This window comes from Sesamum indicum, linkage group LG3 (genome assembly GCF_026168435.1).
Source record: "Sesamum indicum cultivar Baizhima isolate 11 linkage group LG3, ASM2616843v1, whole genome shotgun sequence".
Classification (NCBI taxonomy): Eukaryota; Viridiplantae; Streptophyta; class Magnoliopsida; order Lamiales; family Pedaliaceae; genus Sesamum; species Sesamum indicum.
Genome location: NC_142659.1, coordinates 14449728 through 14466899, shown reverse-complemented (window position 1 = coordinate 14466899; position 17172 = coordinate 14449728). Strand labels below are relative to the sequence as shown.

Genomic DNA, 17172 nt, shown 5'->3' with positions numbered 1-17172 from the left:
TAGTACCCATATCAACTTGGTTATTATCAGTTTTGATTTTCTCGAGCTTGATAAGTTCTTTGACAACGATATCACGAATAAAATGATGCCTAACATCTATATGCTTAGTCCTATCATGAAAAACAGGATTTTTGCATAATTGTATAGACGACTGGCATCAGAAAATATAGTGACTTTGTTTTTAAGAAAACCAATTTCTTTAATCAAACCTTCAAACCATATAGCCTCTTTAAAGGCTTCAGTGGTAGCTATGTATTCGGCTTCAGTTGTGGATAATGCAACTATATGTTGTAATTGAGAATTCCAACTAATGGATGAACCACACAAAGAAATATGTAAGACGTCGTAGACTTTCTACTATCCCTATTGTTAGCATAATTTGAATCCACATAGCCAATCAATTGAATATTATCAGAGAATTTAGAGAAAGTGATACCGATATCAATAGAACCACGAACGTATCTAAGGAGACATTTCAGGGCCTCCCAATGTGGAGGGCCAGGGTTAGACATATACCTGTTGAGACAACTGATGGCATAAATAATATCGGGCTGTGAACAAACCATAAGAAACATTATGGATCCAATAACATTCGAATAGGGAACTTTGCTCATTTTCTCTTTTTCAAAATCATTTTTGGGACTTTGATCCCTGCATAGTTGGAAATGAACAACAAGTGGGACAGAAACAGGCTTGCTATTTTCCATAGAAATTTTTTTCAAGATAGACAAAATATAAGTCCTTTGATTTAGGAGAATTTTCGACTCGTTCCTATCTCTAGTAATATCCATTCCAAGAATCCTTTTAGCATCATCAAGATTTTTCATTTCAAAAGTCTTACCCAAATCCTTTTGTAAATCATCAATCAGTTTAAGATTAGGACTAGAGATAAGCATGTCATCCACATATAGCACTAAGTAAATAGGACAGTCATCAGTATACTTAAAGTAAAGACAATGATCATATTCACTTCTTTTGAAGTTAAAAAAAAATATAAAAAGATCAAACTTTTTGTTCCATTGCCGGGGGGACTGTTTCAGACCATAGAGAGATTTTTTCAAGAGGCACACATAGTCCGATTTTGTTTTATCAATGAAGCCAAGAGGTTGACGCATATAAATTTTTTCATCCAAGTCCCCATGAAGAAATGCAGTTTTTACATCCATTTGTTTTAACTCCCAATTAAATTGAGCAGTAAGAGCAAGTATAATGCGAACAGTAGTGTATTTCACAACGGGAGAAAAAATTTCATTGTAGTCGATACCCTCTTTTTGTGTGAATCCTTTAGCTACTAACCTAGCCTTGTATTTTATGGGATTCTCTTGTTTAACTTTGAAGATCCACTTACAATCTACTAGAGAACATTCAGAGGGTTTTGGTACCAAAATCCATGTTTTATTATCCCTAAGGGATTTCATTTCTTCCTCCATGGCACTAAGCTAATTTTTCGATTTTATGGCTTCTTCTATGCTCGTAGGTTCAGGAGTTTCGGTGTTTAGAGCAACTTGATAATCTCTAAGTTTTGAAGACATCCTAGTTTGTCTCCTACTCCTATCTCTAGCTAGTTGGTTGTCATCAAGGTTTGTTTCTGTGTTCGTGTTTTGTTCTTGTTCTTCTAGGTGTTCAGGATTTTGTGCTTCTATCTCCCCCTCTTGTTGGTTATCCTCTATGTTCTCCTCCAACTTATTGAAAGTGGTGTCGTTTTGGGCTATGTCTGAAGTTTTAAGGCAAGACATCTCATCTTCATTGAATATGTCATCTCTACTTATTAACACCTTAAAACCCGGCTGGCTTCGTACCCACAACCTATACCCTTTGATACCCTCGGGATAACCAATAAACACACATTTCACAGATCGGGGTTCTAACTTATCAGAATTTTGGTGCACAAAAGTAGAACATCCCAAAACACATAAAGCAGAAACATCATGTTGTTTACCATACTACGCAGTATCAGGAGACTTACCAAACAAAGGCACAAATGGAGATAGATTAATCAAATGAGCAGCTGTCAAGGGGGCTTCACCCCAAAAAGATTTTTGTAAATCAGAACTTACTAAAAGACACCTAACCTTTTCTAGAAGAGTACGATTCATTCGTTCGGCCAAGCCGTTTTGCTGTGGGGTGTAGGGTTGGTTTTATGTCTCTTTATGCCAAACTTTTCACACGAATCAGAAAAATTTTGGTTACAAAATTCAAGACCATTATCAGTCCTAAGAGATTTGAGCTTTTTACCAGTTTGGTTTTCCACCAAAATTTTTCATTTTTCAAATCTTTCAAAAACTTTGGATTTGTGTTTAAATAAGAAAACAAGCACTTTCCTTGAAAAATTGTAAATGATAGACAAGAAATAATTATTACCACCATGGGTGGGTCCTTAGAGGGACCCCAAACATCACCATGCACATAGTCAAGAATGCAGGATGACATGGAGGGATTTAGGGAAGGTTTAGCAGGAAAGTGCATATGATGTTGTTTACTTAACACACAGTCATCACAGAATTTTAAATCATCAAGTTTATCTTGTAGAATTCCTTCTCTTTTTAAAAACGGCATAAGGGTCTTTATGATACAATCAATAATTCGCTTCATTTTCAATTAGGCCTTGCTCTGGCTTCTTTAGGGGTTATTACCTCCTTGGTAGCTCAACACATGTACTCTTTACCTGCTTATGCATTCATAGCACAAAACTTTACTACTCAAGCTGCATTATATACTCATCACCATTATATCGCAGGATTCATCATGGCAGGAGCTTTTGCTCATGGAGCTATATTTTTCATTAGAGATTACAACCGGAGCAAAATGAAGATAATGTATTGGCAAGAATGTTAGACCATAAGGAAGCTATCATATCTCATTTAAGTTGGGCCAGCCTCTTTCTGGGTTTCCATACCTTGGGGCTTTATGTTCATAATGATGTCATGCTTGCTTTTGGTACTTCGAAAAAGCAAATTTTGATTCAAGTCCTTTTTTACTAATGTGACCAAAATGTTTATGCCATAACGATGTCTTATCACATTCATTCGCAGTTGCAACAACAGAATCATAAGTTACAGAACATAAGTAAATGTTTTTTTTCTTTTCAGCCTTAAAAACGACCAGGGAACCTTTCATAATTTTCATTTGCCTCTTTCCCCATCTTCCCTCTAAACCCTCTTCCTCAAGTGCAGCACAAGATATAAGATTATGACTAAGATCAGGCACATACCGAACATTTTTCAAAATCAGTTTATAACCATCGTTAAAATTAAGAGAAATATCACCAAAACCCATTATCTCACATCGCTTTTCATTTGCCATAGAAACAAAACCACAACTTTCACTTTTGAAATTAGAAAAATTTCTTTATGAGAGCTCATATGAAACGTGCAACCTGAATCAAGTAACCACTCATATTTGTTCACAGAAAGCACATAGTTCACTTCACATACCACAAAGACTTCACCATTTTCTTCCGAAATATTATTAGCATGTTCTCTTTCATTGGTTTGTCTTTCCCTATTATCTCTTTTAGACTTTCTACTATCTTTTATGCAATGACCCTTTAATCCACAATTATAACAGCGTCGTTCTCTAGTCTTGTCATCTCTATAGTGATTACCTCTATGTCTAGATTTATTCCTGCTAGAACTCATATTTCTACTCGTGTTCTTGTTATTAGACCTAGATCCAAAATTTCTAAACTTAGACCTACCTCTTACAAAGTTAACCTCATGTTGGTTTTGTGCTGGCTTATTAGTCCTCAGGTCCATTTCCTTGCTTTTTAGACCATTAACAATTGTTTCTAGATTAACACTATCCCTACCATATTTTATAGCAGCCTTGACATCGGAATAGGAATCTGAAATAGCATTCAATAAGACAATAGGACAATATTCATCAATGTTTTTATCTCCTGTCAATTTAATGTCTTGTATCAGTTTAGTGAAATCATCTAGGTTATCTTCTATGTTTTTAGACAAGTCCAATTTATACCTAAAGAACTTTTCAAGCAAAAAGAGTTTACTAGGCAAAGAGGTTTCTGTGTATAAATCCTCTAATTTTTCCCAAAGTTCTTTGGCAGAGTTTTGTTTACCAACTTTTCTAAGCACAAAATCAGACAAATTCAGTATAATTGAAAATTACACATACTCATCAGTTTCCAACATTTTTTCTTCAGAAATAGTATCAGAATACTTGTCATCTATGGCCTTGAAAACCTTTTGTTGGATCAAAATCCCTTTCGTTTTCTGTTATCGAATCGAAAAATTACTTTTTCCATCGAAAGGTTGGAGATTATAACTGGCCATATAAAAAGATTTTGAGAAATCGACTTTTAACAGAAAATATGAATTTTCAAAGAGAAATTTAGAGCACAGATTTTTAGCACGATTTCGTGGTAACAAAATTCACAGAAATTATATATATAAAAAATGGACAAACAAATTTCTACAGAGAATGTCTTGAAAGTATATCACACAGAAAAACTCAATTTTCAACAATTATGCAACAAACAGAATGTACATCTATATTTCAAGGATGGTATTTCAAGTCACAAAAAAATCACGAAATTCGAGGTATGTGGATTTCAATTCACAAAACCAAAGTTATCTTATAAACGAATATCACAATTCACAATATTACTCAAATACCAACAATTATAGGAATATTAGAAATATATAAATCACACAGATTGCAATATCTCAGATATTTTAAATATTTGCAGCGGATTAATGAGAATAAATTACTCGGATTCCGAAGGCGAACAAATCGCAGCAAATATAACAAAGATATAATAATCAAACAAATCACAGAAACAGATATTACAAAGATATAATAACAAGAAAAATCAATAAAACCGAGGCTTCCAGCCTAAGTCCCGACCAGATACTCGACGTCCTCAGGGGACCGCCAAGTGGGAGCTTAGGGGGATTTACCGTAGCTAAATAATAACATTGATATCGACAAAAGAATTGCGGAAATAAAAAATAGGAAGGGTTTAGAAAACGTTATCACCACCAGGATCACCAGACTTCAGAGACGAGGCTCTGATACCACTGTAGAATGGTAACCTCGTATTTTCAGAGAACCCTATTCGACTATTACAGCGGCGTGGAGTTGAAACTCCTTATATACTAACTGATATTACAAAAATATTAATGAATAATAAATAAAAAAGAAAGAACAAATCTTAAAGATTTTACAGATCTGCAGATGTAGGCTCAGAAATATCCAGATTCCGTTCAAGAACACACAAAGCATTGTTCACACAGAACCGATCAACCCACGATTGCTCCACCTCCAACCCGACACCACAAGGTTCTCAAATCTCACGATAAACCTCTAGAAATCACTTAGATTTCTCAGTCACAAAGATCCACAAAGAATGCATATGTTCACTAAGAACGATTTCGAGGAGAGAGAGGGAAGGGGAGTGTTTCAATCAATTTTTCTTGTTTTTCAACCGAAAGGGGTCAAGGATTTTTATAGAGGAAAGGATGGCATAAAAGAATGCATTGGTCACCATGTTTACTAGTAATCAGAGATTTACGGGACATGAAATTTAGAGAGAGAAAAGTGGGTGAGAGTCCTTCGGCGCATGAATGTGAAGAGGATGAAGTGAAATCTGGGGTTGCAGCAAAAAACAAAAAGGGGAGAGAAAGAACCTCAGTCGGGTTTTAGAGATGGGCCTCCAAGTGGGTTTTCTTGATTCTTGATTTTGGGCCATACTTAATTACACACATGTTGGGGAGCATTACTGTAGTACACCACCACCAACTGCTTGTCCGAAAATCTTTTAACTATTAATTTGCAAAATAATTTCTCCAGTTAATTATACAGTTTTAGGGAAACATACTGCTTAGCCTCCTATGATATTGTAAATTTGTAATTATCCTCCTATAAATTTTTTTATAGCAATTTACTCCCTATAATTTTTAAAATTAAATAATTTATCCCCTAGATAGGGAGATAAATTGCTTTATTTTAAAAAATACATGGGGAGTAAATTGCTATTGATTTTTTATAAAGGATAATTTGCTCATTTACAATATCATACGGAGTAAATTGTATTAAATTATATTGTTTTAAGATCCGCAAACATGTGAAATTAATGTAAGTATTTTGTAATATTGAGATAGGTGAAATAAATAATGAGTTCAAATAAAATAAATTAATATGATTGAATAATAAAACATAAATAAGAGACGAAAAGAATAAGACCTTAGATAAGAAAAATGAGATGAGAGAGAACGGAAGATAAAATTAAATAATAAAAGGTTAGCGGGAAGAGGAGAGAGAGAAAATTAACTTGGTATTATCATTTTAAATATTGGTTAATTTTGTGAATTTATTAATATATATACTATTGTAATTTATACTAACGAATAAAGTTAAAAGATTTGGGGTTAGCCTATAATTATGCCACGTTTTCCTACTGTAATTAAGCTATGGGAAAGTGCACAACTTGATTTGAGTAAATGGATTTTGGGTTAGTACTTAGTAGCCCAATCATAGACAATGAGTGTCCTTTTACTTTTCATGTCGGGACAATTTGGTCTTTCGCTATGGAAGTGAGGGAAAATCTTTTGCTCAAATTAAATTCAATTGAACTAAATTAATTAAAGAGTAAATATATCACACTTTAATGTGATTGATAAATTTTTTCAAACTGTACACTAATCACACGACAAATGTATTGCACTTACCATATGATTGGTTCAGATTCGATCGAGTTGGATCTAAGTAAGAATTTCCCCTGAAATGAGTGGCACCCTCCTACGAGGATAATAACTCACTCCAACAATCTTTGTAGCTACGGGGTAATCAAGAATCTCCAACTTCACTGCTGAGTCATCTAATAATACAAACGTGACTGCAAAGTCATTTGAGAACGTACATGTGGCTGTTGAGTTAAGTGACGTCTTTGTGGTTGTTGAGTTATTAAATATTGTACACATGGATGATGAGTCACATGTGTACATTTAGTGGTTATTAAGTCAAGCTAGACGTACAAGTAGCTAATGAGTCACCATCCAAGGTGCGCTTGGTTCCTTACAAATTATTGTCTGCGGGAGCGATGAGTCATGAGAGATTTTATACACATGTGTTGACTCACTTGAGAAAAACATGCAGAATTTGGTCATTACCAAGTGAACATGTGATTGGTTGGTGAGTTTGACATCTTCAACGATATTAGAATTTTTGCAAATTTTTTGAGTTAGGGAAAGCGAGTTGATCATAACTTTGCATTGACAACAAAATGTGTGTATCAAACTAGTAGAATGCAGTATGGACCGTCAGGACGCACCTTGGGCCCTGGATTTTGTAGAAGCTGATGGAATTGAGGGATGAAAGCATCAATGTGGTATGGTATAAGGTGGGGAAGGGGGAGCAATTGAAGGTCTAGTTAGAGCCATGGCACCCGACGGGATATTACTGAGTGAAAAGTTGCAGCAACAGTGGAGCTAAATTGCAGAAACAGAGCACGAAGAAGCAGTATAGAAGATGGTTCAGTCATAGTCGCATTTTTCGTATTACGTTTTCTTCCTCAGTCGTATTTCTTACTTATGCAGTCGCTGACGTGTAATAGCAGTTAGATTAGTTGGCAGTTAGATAGTTTAGTTAGTTTTTCCCTTTCAGTTTTACATATGCTGTAATTATTTAAACAGAGGCAACACATTCTGTTGAGTTCAGTTTTTTCTTCAATTTTCTATGAGAAAAAATCATTTTCTCAGTTCTGCGTATTAGATATTTTCTCTGCTTCATCCTTGCTTAATCTAATGGGTTTTCAGGTGAGTTTCATCATGGTATCAGAGCCATCAAGATGATGGTCTCTGTCTACCGAGCGTAGGTAGATTGGAATTGTTTCCTGGAAACATTAATCTGCACACAGGCCACTGTGCAACATTGATGGAGAATACATCAAATGCTATGTCTGATAATCCAATCGGTGGAGCGAGATATGGAGATGATCCACCAAATGTACGTAATCAATCCTGGGAAAACTCAAATCTGGTAATGGTGTCTGCTCCCTTCAATGGTACGAATTGGTTAACATGGAGCAGATCAATCCGAATAGCTTTGGAAGGAAAAGACAGATTAGGCTTTATTGACGGATCCTGTATAAAACCTGATGAAGGATCTTCGGAATTAAAAAGATGGCGAATGACAGATTCCACAGTTAGAACTTGGATATTGAGCACCATGACAAAAGACATAGTGAATGCTTTTCTATATGCATCATCGGCGCAAGTGCTATGGATAGAACTGGAAACAAGATACGGCGAATGCGATGGTCCTCTATTATACAAAATTCAGAGGGAAATAAGCTCTGTAACACAAGGTAATCTCAGCGTTACAGCTTACTACACTAAACTCAAACAGTTGTGAGATGAGTTGGTATGCTTGATGCCTCCAGCTATGTGTACGTGTGAAAATTGTACCTGCGGATGTAATAGGCTGAAAGTAGACCAAGTTGAAGCCAACCAATTAATGCAGTTTTTGATAGGTTTGGGAGAGCCGTACGATAACATTAGAAGTCAGATTTTGGTATTGGATCCTTTGCCGAGCGTCAACAAGGCGTATTCTATGGTATTGTGTGTGGAAAGACAGAGAAATGTGAATATGGAATACGTGGACGTGGGTGAAAATTCAGCTATATATGTGCGAGGAACAGATCACAAGTTCAGTAATGGGCATAGAAACTTTACAAAGAGGAAGAGACCTATCGACCAAAGAAATATAATATGTGATTTCTGCAACAAATCAGGGCATAGTAGAGATGTTTGCTTTAAATTGCATGGCTTCCCAGATTGGTATAAGGATTTGCACGACCAGCGAAAACGAGGAACCTTAAGCAACAGAGCGTATGCTGCAATTGAAACTCTGAAACATGTAGACAAAGGTGCACAAAGGGATGAATTAATATTTGATCTATTGGAAGCTCTGCAGCTGGTTCAAAACAAATTGCCTCAGAATCCTTTCACTGCTCAATTTGCCCAAGATACTGAGATGGCAGGTACGATGCTTCAAAGTGATAATTTGAAAGATGCTAACACTAGTTACTGGATTGTAGACAGTGGAGCTACAAATCATATGAGTGGAGATGCATCTATTTTTCATTCCCTTTCAAAACTTCACCAACCTATTAAAATTCATCTTCCAGACAAAAGCACATCTCTAGCAACTCATCAAGGCAATATTATTCTGTCACATAACTACACTTTGCATAATGTACTCTCATTCCCAAATTTCAGCACAATCTTCTTTCAGTCTCAAAGTTGTGTAAATCTATGCCTATCAATCTTGTGTTTCTCACAGATTCATGTCTCTTGCAGGACCAGAGAGTTAAACAAGTCCTGGCCATAGGAAAACAAGTAGGGAAATTATATCTTCTGGATAAGAATTCCTTCACTCCAACTACCATTCATTCTCATTCTTTGCATTCAGCTGTAAATCAATCTGCTATTTCTAGCTCATATGTGACTTGGCAAAAGCGCTTGGGGCATGCTAATTCTCTTGTACTATCTCATATTCATGAAATCAACGTGATAGATTACAATAAAGACCATATATGTTCCATATGTCCCAAAGCTAAACAAACAAGAAAACCTTTTCCATTAAGCACATCACGTAGTGTTAGACCGTTTGATCTTGTGCATATAGACATATGGGGGCCCTATAAACAACCTTCAATTTCTGGGTGTCACTACATTCTTACGATTGTTGATGATTTTTCAAGAGTCACCTGGACATATCTAATGCACCACAAGTTACAAACTGTCAGTATTTTAGCTACTTTCTTTTCTAACACCCTCACTCAATTTCAAACCCAAACCAAATGTATTCGCACCGACAATGGCTCCGAATTTGTTAGTGTTTCTTGTCAAGAATTGTTACATAAACTAGGAATAAACCATGAAAGAAGTTGCATTTATACACCACAACAAAACGGTGTCGTCGAAAGAAAGCATCGACATCTTTTAGAAATTGCTAGAGCTCTCATGTTTGAATCTCATATGCCCAATCGTTTCTGGGCTGAATCTATCCTCACGGCCACACACATACTAAACAAACTACCTTCAGCAACCTTTGGTTGGAAATCTCCCTTTGAACTCCTTTACAAAAAGAGCCCCACTTACGAATCTTTAAAGGTTTTTGGCTGTTTGTGTTTCGCCTCTAATACTCTTCCTCACAAAACAAAATTTTCCCCTAGAGCTTTTAAATGTGTGTTCATTGGGAATGTTTAGGGATAAAAGGGATTCAAATTATATAATTTGGACAACAACACCGCCATAGTCTCAAGAGATGTCACGTTCCACGAACACATTTTTCCTTTTCATAATTCTGCTTCATCTGATTCAAGTCCTATCCTTATAAACACTAACTTGCTTGACCAACCTTCCTCCGTGTCCATCCCTGACTCCACTTTAAACTCTCATCCACCTACTCCTATTTCTGTATTTGATATTCAGCCTGTACCTCCACTTGATCCACCTCTTCGTAGGTCACAAAGATCAATTAAACCCCTTGCTTGGCTTCAGGATTTCCAGTCCCATTCCTCAGTCACCTCTGTCATTCCATCCTCTACTTTAGCATCTTCACACATCGATTTTTTGGCTGCTCTGTCTACTTTACAGGAACCTAGTTGTTACTCTCAAGCCAAAGGTTGTAAGGAGTCGGAAGAAGCCATGATGAAAGAACTGCAAGCTCTCGAGGAGAACAACACTTGGGAAGTGGTGGACTTGCCCAAAGATAAGAAACCCATAGGCTGCAACTGGGTGTATAAAGTGAAGCTCAAAGCTGATGGGAGCATTGACCGTTACAAAGCACGATTGGTCGCCAAGGGATACAACCAGGTGGAGGGTGTCGATTACATTGACAGATTTTCCCCCGTAGCGAAGGCAGTGACTGTAAGAATATTTCTTGCTATTGCATCTGGTTTTAATTGGCCTATTCACCAAGTTGACATTAACAATGCGTTTCTTTATAGATTTCTTGATGAGGATATATACATGCGTGCCCCTGATGGTTATACAATTCCATCTAACAAAGTCTGCAAGTTAAGGCGATCGCTTACCGGGTTGAAACAAGCATCGCGGCAATGGAATTTGAAGTTCACTGCCAAGTTATTATCTTTTGGTTTTGTTCAATCTTCACATGATCACTGCCTATTTACACAGGACACTGATGATGGCTTGGTTGCTTTAATTGTGTATGTCGATGACGTTTTAATTACATGTCCCTCTGAGCATAGAATTTCTACTGTAAAACGGTTTCTCCATGATACTTTTACCATCAAAGATCTTGGTCTTGCAAAATATTTTCTTGGCCTCGAGATTGCTCGTTCCACGGCCGGAACTTCCATCACTCAGCATAAGTTCATCCGTGATATCATTGCCGATGCAGGTCTTACAGCAGCTCGACCTGCTTCTTCGCCTTTCCCACCTGGTCTCAAGTTATCTGGGCATGATGCTGTTACTCTGTCTGATCTAGAACCATACAGGCGTTTGGTTGGATAACTTCTTTACTTGTCGTTCACACGCCCCGACATCTCATATAGTGCTCAACAATTAAGTCAATTTGTTCACAGTCCCTGTTCTCACCATATGGATGTCGCTCTTCATTTGGTTAGATACTTAAAGGGTTGTCCAGGACGTGGCTTATTTTTCCCTGCTTCTAATCCTTTGACTCTTACAGGATATTGTGATGCCGATTAGGTGAGCTGCGTCGACTCTCGCCGTTCTCTTACAGGTTATTGTATATTTTTAGGTGAAGCTTTAATTTCTTGGAAGACCAAGAAACAGAGACCGTTGCTCGGTCCACCGCAGAGGCTGAGTACAGAAGCTTAGGAACCACTGTCTGCGAGCTACAGTGGATCTCTTACTTGCTGTCCGATTTCAACATTTCAGTTCCTACTCCTATCTCCTTGTATTGTGATAATCAAGCCGCTCTCCACATTGTCGCCAATCCCGTGCTTCGCGAACGAACGAAGCATCTTGAAATCGATTGTCATCTAGTTCGGGAGAAATTCAAGGCTGGTTTGTTCTTCCTCTCCACATTCCAAGTTCTCTTCAACTGGCGGACATTTTCACCAAGCCTCTGTCTGGTGTTCAGTTCTCCAATCTTCTGTCCAAGATGGGTTTAGTCTCCCTTCCCCAAGTCCATCTTGAGGGGGGGATGAAAAGTTGCAACAACAGTGGAGCTAAGATTGCAGAAACAGAGCACGAAGAAGCAGTACAGAAGATGGTCCAGTCATAGTCGCATTTTTCGTATTACGTTTTCTTCCTCAGTCGTATTTCTTACTTATGCAGTCACTGACGTGTAATAGCAGTTAGATTAGTTGACAGTTAGATAGTTTAGTTAGTTTTTTCCCTTTTAGTTTTACATATGCTGTAATTATTTAAACAGAGGCAACACATTCTGTTGAGTTCAGTTTTTTCTTCAGTTTTCCATGAGAAAAAATCATTTTCTCAGTTCTGAGTATTAGATATTTTCTCTGCTTCATCCTTGTTTAATCTAATGGGTTTCCAGGTGAATTTCATCACTGAGCAAGTAACCTAGGGCTCTCGAAATGAGTGGGTTGTGGGAGGGCACTTTGTTGGCTTCTGTTATCCAAGGAGTGCAGCGGGCGTGGCTAGCAGATGCAACTGAAGAGATGACATAAATCGTGCAGCATTTGCCTAATCTATATGCGGGACTTACATTAAAAGTGTTATTGGTTTTAAGATTGTACTATTTTGTTAATATTTTTTAAATTATTTAAAGAAATAAGTCAGTCGTTATATCTACAGAAAGAAAAATTGCTTGGTTGATATATATATATATATTCTCTATAATTAAGGGAAAAGAAGAAATTAAAGGAAAATAAAATAAAAATAAAAGGAAGAACTAAGAAGCTGCAGCGATGTGAAGTTTCTCGTTCTATCTTTCATTCCAGCACTGAACACCTACAAAAGTACCGGAATTACACACACACACACACACACACACTACGCATCGACGCATTCATTCCAATGATTGCTCCAACAGTAGGGAAAACCCTACTGATCACGACGTTCATATTCTTCTCTGTATTTCTAGCCCTAATTCTATTCTCGCCTTCTGTTCCCTTTTCTCAAACTCCGCTCAGTTCTGCTGTGTAAGTCGCCTTATTTCTCATTTTCTGCTATGCCCGGCGAAGTGGGTTTGCTGAGCCTTGGGTTCTTAGATGCGTGCTGGTTCGCGGTTTTCTTTTTTTTTGTGTGTCTGTTTTTCTGTATGCGTACATCTTCTGATCTAATTAAATGAGTCGTGCAAATATTGTAAAACAGGTCAGAAAGAGCAGAAATATGGAGTCTGCGGAGAATTTTTGAATGGCGGCCTTGCAATTGGTGGATTCAAGGGCGTCCTGCTGGTTAGCTTTCTGTGTTTTTGTTTGTTTTATGGATCTTTTGTTGTGGATTTGGATTTAGTCGTAGATTTTGTAAATTATGCTTTTTAGTAAGATTTAGTGCTTGGGCGATTGAATATTAGATGGATTATAGATAACTGGAATTTGGTGTCAAGGCATTGGAATGGGTGGAAATTGAATCTATTATGTGAATATTATTTGCCAATTATCTGTAAGCTCTTTAGGTCTACCCTGTAGTAATTGTGACTAAGATACTCCTACCAATATATATTAATTTCAATGTCAATTGTGGATCATCCTGTAATGTTGACGGACTATTGAAGGGCAAAAATATTTGCAATCGTATGTCTATAATGAAACGTGTCTTTCACATGATTGGAATCTGGATGCATCATTAGTTTGGCTGATGCTAAATTGGGAGATTTCAGTATTTGGGTTGGGATATTAAATATCTAGATTATGATCTTGATCAAGTTTATTATTTGTAGAATACATTTCACTGTTATATCTTCAATTATTGGTCGAACGAAAAGCGGAAACTATTAGTCTGTTTTCTTAGGATCAAATAAGAGATGAGAGGTGCAGATGTGATGGAATAAATACCATATGGATTTACTCTTCTAATCTTCAATTGCTACATGATGAAGTCATTATTTTATCTTTTCCATGGAGAGGACTATGTATGCCAATTAAGCTCATCAAGTTTTTTCTCAACCTTCCCTTAGGAAAACTGAAATACTGATCATTCGAGTGATTTCTTATGCTGGAAGATCGTCCAAGTTAGGCAATATGTGTAGATTTTGTTTTTGGCCATGTGCTAACACCTGCATTATCCAAAGTAAAATTGGTATAGGATGTGTGAACACATTAGGGACGGATTGTGGTATACTTTCAAACTCAACTAAACCTTGCAAGGAGCAAGCACACAAGTAATAGTATAGTATATTTAGATTTTAGTCAGGTTTATTTTTTCTAAGTCATTGTTGACTGGCGTCAAATGCAGACGTTTGCATTGGTTTTTTCTGTTGAAATGCTGCAGCTCTGCCAGAAAAGAGTAATGGGTACATTCGAGTTGATTGCTATGGTGGACTCAATCAGATGAGGAGGGATGTGAGTACATAATCACTTTCTGATCTTTGTTTCTACGTCCCCCATTTGCCTCTTTTCATTTTCTCCTTTTGTTTTTATGGATGTGGGAAAATCATGTAATCAACTGAGATAATCGCAGTTCTGTGATGGTGTTGGTATTGCTCGCTTGCTGAATGCCACCCTTGTTCTACCCAAATTTGAAGCAGCTGCATATTGGAACGAGTCTAGGTAAGAATTGTGAATCTAGCAATATAGAATGAAGAAGCATGGTGGGATTATAGAAGCAGTTTTACCTAAAGCAAATACTATGGTTCTCTGCAAAGTTTATTTCAATGGATGTGCATTATCAAACTCGCCATTACTTCAAGAAACTCATGCCCTCAAATAATTATTATGGAATCTTTGCTCTGGTTCACGCTCCAGATATGAATAATCAGCTTGGTAATGAGAATGACTAACTTATGCAACTTGAATCATGTGTATTCACTACTTTATACTATTTGGGATGCGACCAACCATTTCATGTTATGTAAACAATTGCCCCCAACACAACAAACAAGTTTTCCTGACTCATAATTTGACCATGCAGTGGATTTGAAGACGTATTTGATGTGGACTACTTCATCCAACAAATGAATGGTTTCGTTCAGGTTGTGAAAGAGTTGCCTGCCGAGCTTGCATCAAAAGATCCTGTTAGAGTGGATTGTAGCAAACGTAAAGGCTTATTTGATTATGTGGAAAATGTACTTCCATTGCTCTTGGAGCACCACTATATTTCATTCACACCAGCAATGAGTCAGAGGAGGGATAGGTATTATGCATTTGACTCCCTTTACTTTTTCTTCATCTTCATTCTTGTTATTCAACAGTTTTTGCTCAGATTATTGTACTCCTTTTAAGTTTGAAGAAATGTTATTTTTGCGGCTGCTCGTACATTTGCTATCTTGTCTGCATGTTGTTCTTCGTCCCCCTATCTCCTAATCTCCTATTACAATATCTACCTTTCTTCTTGGTTAAGAGAGGCCTCGTTTTCAAACCATTTCCAAGTGCTTAGGAATATGAACTTGAAACCGCCAAGGGCTTCTGGGATAACTTCTCAAAGATGAAACATCAGTTTTGTTAAGATCTTTTAAATAAATGTGCTTTTATCTTTCTTTGAGAAGAATATGACCAGTTAATTTTATTAGTAGTTTGTGATCTATGTTATATGGAAGCGCCACATGTGATGGTTTTGCTCATTTTCTCTAACTGATTGTTATCTCTTTTGTATTTCAGATTTTCAGTAGATTAATTTACTCTACGATTTCCAAGTGCATCTTATCATCAATATATTGCAGGTACCCACCGTACGCAAAAGCTGCTCTTTGTCAAGCTTGCTATAATGCTTTGCGCTTAACCGAAAAATTGGAGAAGAAAGGCTCTGAGCTTCTACAAGCTATACCAAAACCCTTCCTTTCACTTCACCTACGGTTTGAACCTGACATGGTGGCTTATAGCCAATGCGAGTACTCTGGTCTTTCTGCTGCTTCCATCCAAGCAATAGAGGCTGCACGAGGAGATAGGAAACCCTGGACTGGAGAACAAGCCCGTTTATGGAGAAATCGGGGGAAGTGCCCCCTTACTCCCAACGAAACTGCAATAATCCTTCAAGCTCTATCTATACCTACAAACACAAATATATATTTGGCAGCTGGGGACGGTCTGATGGAACTTGAGGGCTTAACTTCAGTGTATGCTAATGTCTTCACCAAATCAACCCTTTTGAGTACTGAGGACTTCAAAACCATGCATGGGAACACAAAAGCTGCACTGGATTATTACGTATCAATTAACAGTGATTCTTATATGGCAACATACTTTGGAAATATGGATAAAATGGTTGCAGCAATGCGGGCTTTCAAGGGTTTATATAAAACCCTCTTCTTAAGTAGGAGGGGTTTTGCAGTTTTAACATCACAGGGGCTAAATGGGAGCTCGTTGATGGAAGCCCTGTGGAAGATTCACAAAGACGATTTTGTAATGGGTGTGGGATCTGCTCTGCCTGATTGTTTCTGTGAATTCAAACTATGAGGTTGAGATCTCGGTCTGTTTTTGCAGATAATTCAAGCATTCTTTTATACACATACCTTAAGCAGAGTCATGATCAGCATATTAATTAGAAACTGGGGTCCTCATTCTCCCGAAAATTGAAGCATTCTTTATCAGTGCAACTCTAAGGACAGTGTTGATTGACATTTCACGTTTTAGAAAATTTTGTACTGTATGTTTCTGTTGTATGTCCCCTGTGTAACTGATCTAAGGGTTGTTAAAGAATTCTAAGTCAAATGTTATAATTTCCCTGCAAGATCTTTAGTTTTGATTCCTTCATTGTGAGAGCCCGAGTTTCTCACTCTATCTTAATGACAAATGAATAGAGAAAAAGCACAGAATATGTGATGTGTATACTCAATTGCCATCTCTACTGACTAGAACTTCACATCTTCTGCAGGCAATTATGTAAATTTGTCTGCTTGACTTTGGGTGCAAAGGCAAAACTTCACATTTTGGCCCATATTTGTAATGTTTAAGCTTCTACTCACTCCCTGCATCATAAACCCAAGAGCTATTACCTATATTACATACTTTTATTGAAGGGAATAACTATACCGTGCTCCTTTACGGTTGTGCAATAACATATAAATTCTATATAATTTAAAAAATTATATCTA

The 17172-nt window shown here is 37.1% G+C and overlaps 1 protein-coding gene across 3 annotated transcripts; it reads left to right on the top strand.

Moving 5' to 3' along the window:
- The first annotated feature begins 12829 nt into the window (after positions 1 to 12829).
- On the top strand, positions 12830 to 16831 carry LOC105157525 (O-fucosyltransferase family protein). Of its 3 annotated transcripts, none has more exons than XM_011073926.3 (6): positions 12830 to 13123; positions 13296 to 13378; positions 14415 to 14485; positions 14604 to 14692; positions 15054 to 15275; positions 15802 to 16831. In XM_011073926.3, the coding sequence occupies exons 1-6, from the start codon at positions 12999 to 13001 to the stop codon at positions 16532 to 16534; spliced, it is 1323 nt and encodes a 440-aa protein (XP_011072228.1). In that variant the 5' UTR covers positions 12830 to 12998; the 3' UTR covers positions 16535 to 16831. The 3 variants fall into 3 exon arrangements, with proteins under 3 accessions (XP_011072228.1, XP_088734749.1, XP_011072229.1); XM_088878623.1 differs by having other exon boundaries at positions 13082 to 13202; XM_011073927.3 differs by lacking the exon at positions 12830 to 13123 and having other exon boundaries at positions 14379 to 14485.
- Positions 16832 to 17172: the final 341 nt, after the last annotated feature.

Bases quoted from the DNA above. Each gene is read 5' to 3' on its own strand.
- LOC105157525 (XM_011073926.3), top strand. From the start codon at position 12,999: ATGATTGCTCCAACAGTAGGGAAAACCCTACTGATCACGACGTTCATA. The intron at 14,693-15,053 runs GTAAGAATTGTG...TTGACCATGCAG, and splicing joins GCATATTGGAACGAGTCTAG to TGGATTTGAAGACGTATTTG. The intron at 15,276-15,801 runs GTATTATGCATT...AATATATTGCAG, and splicing joins ATGAGTCAGAGGAGGGATAG to GTACCCACCGTACGCAAAAG.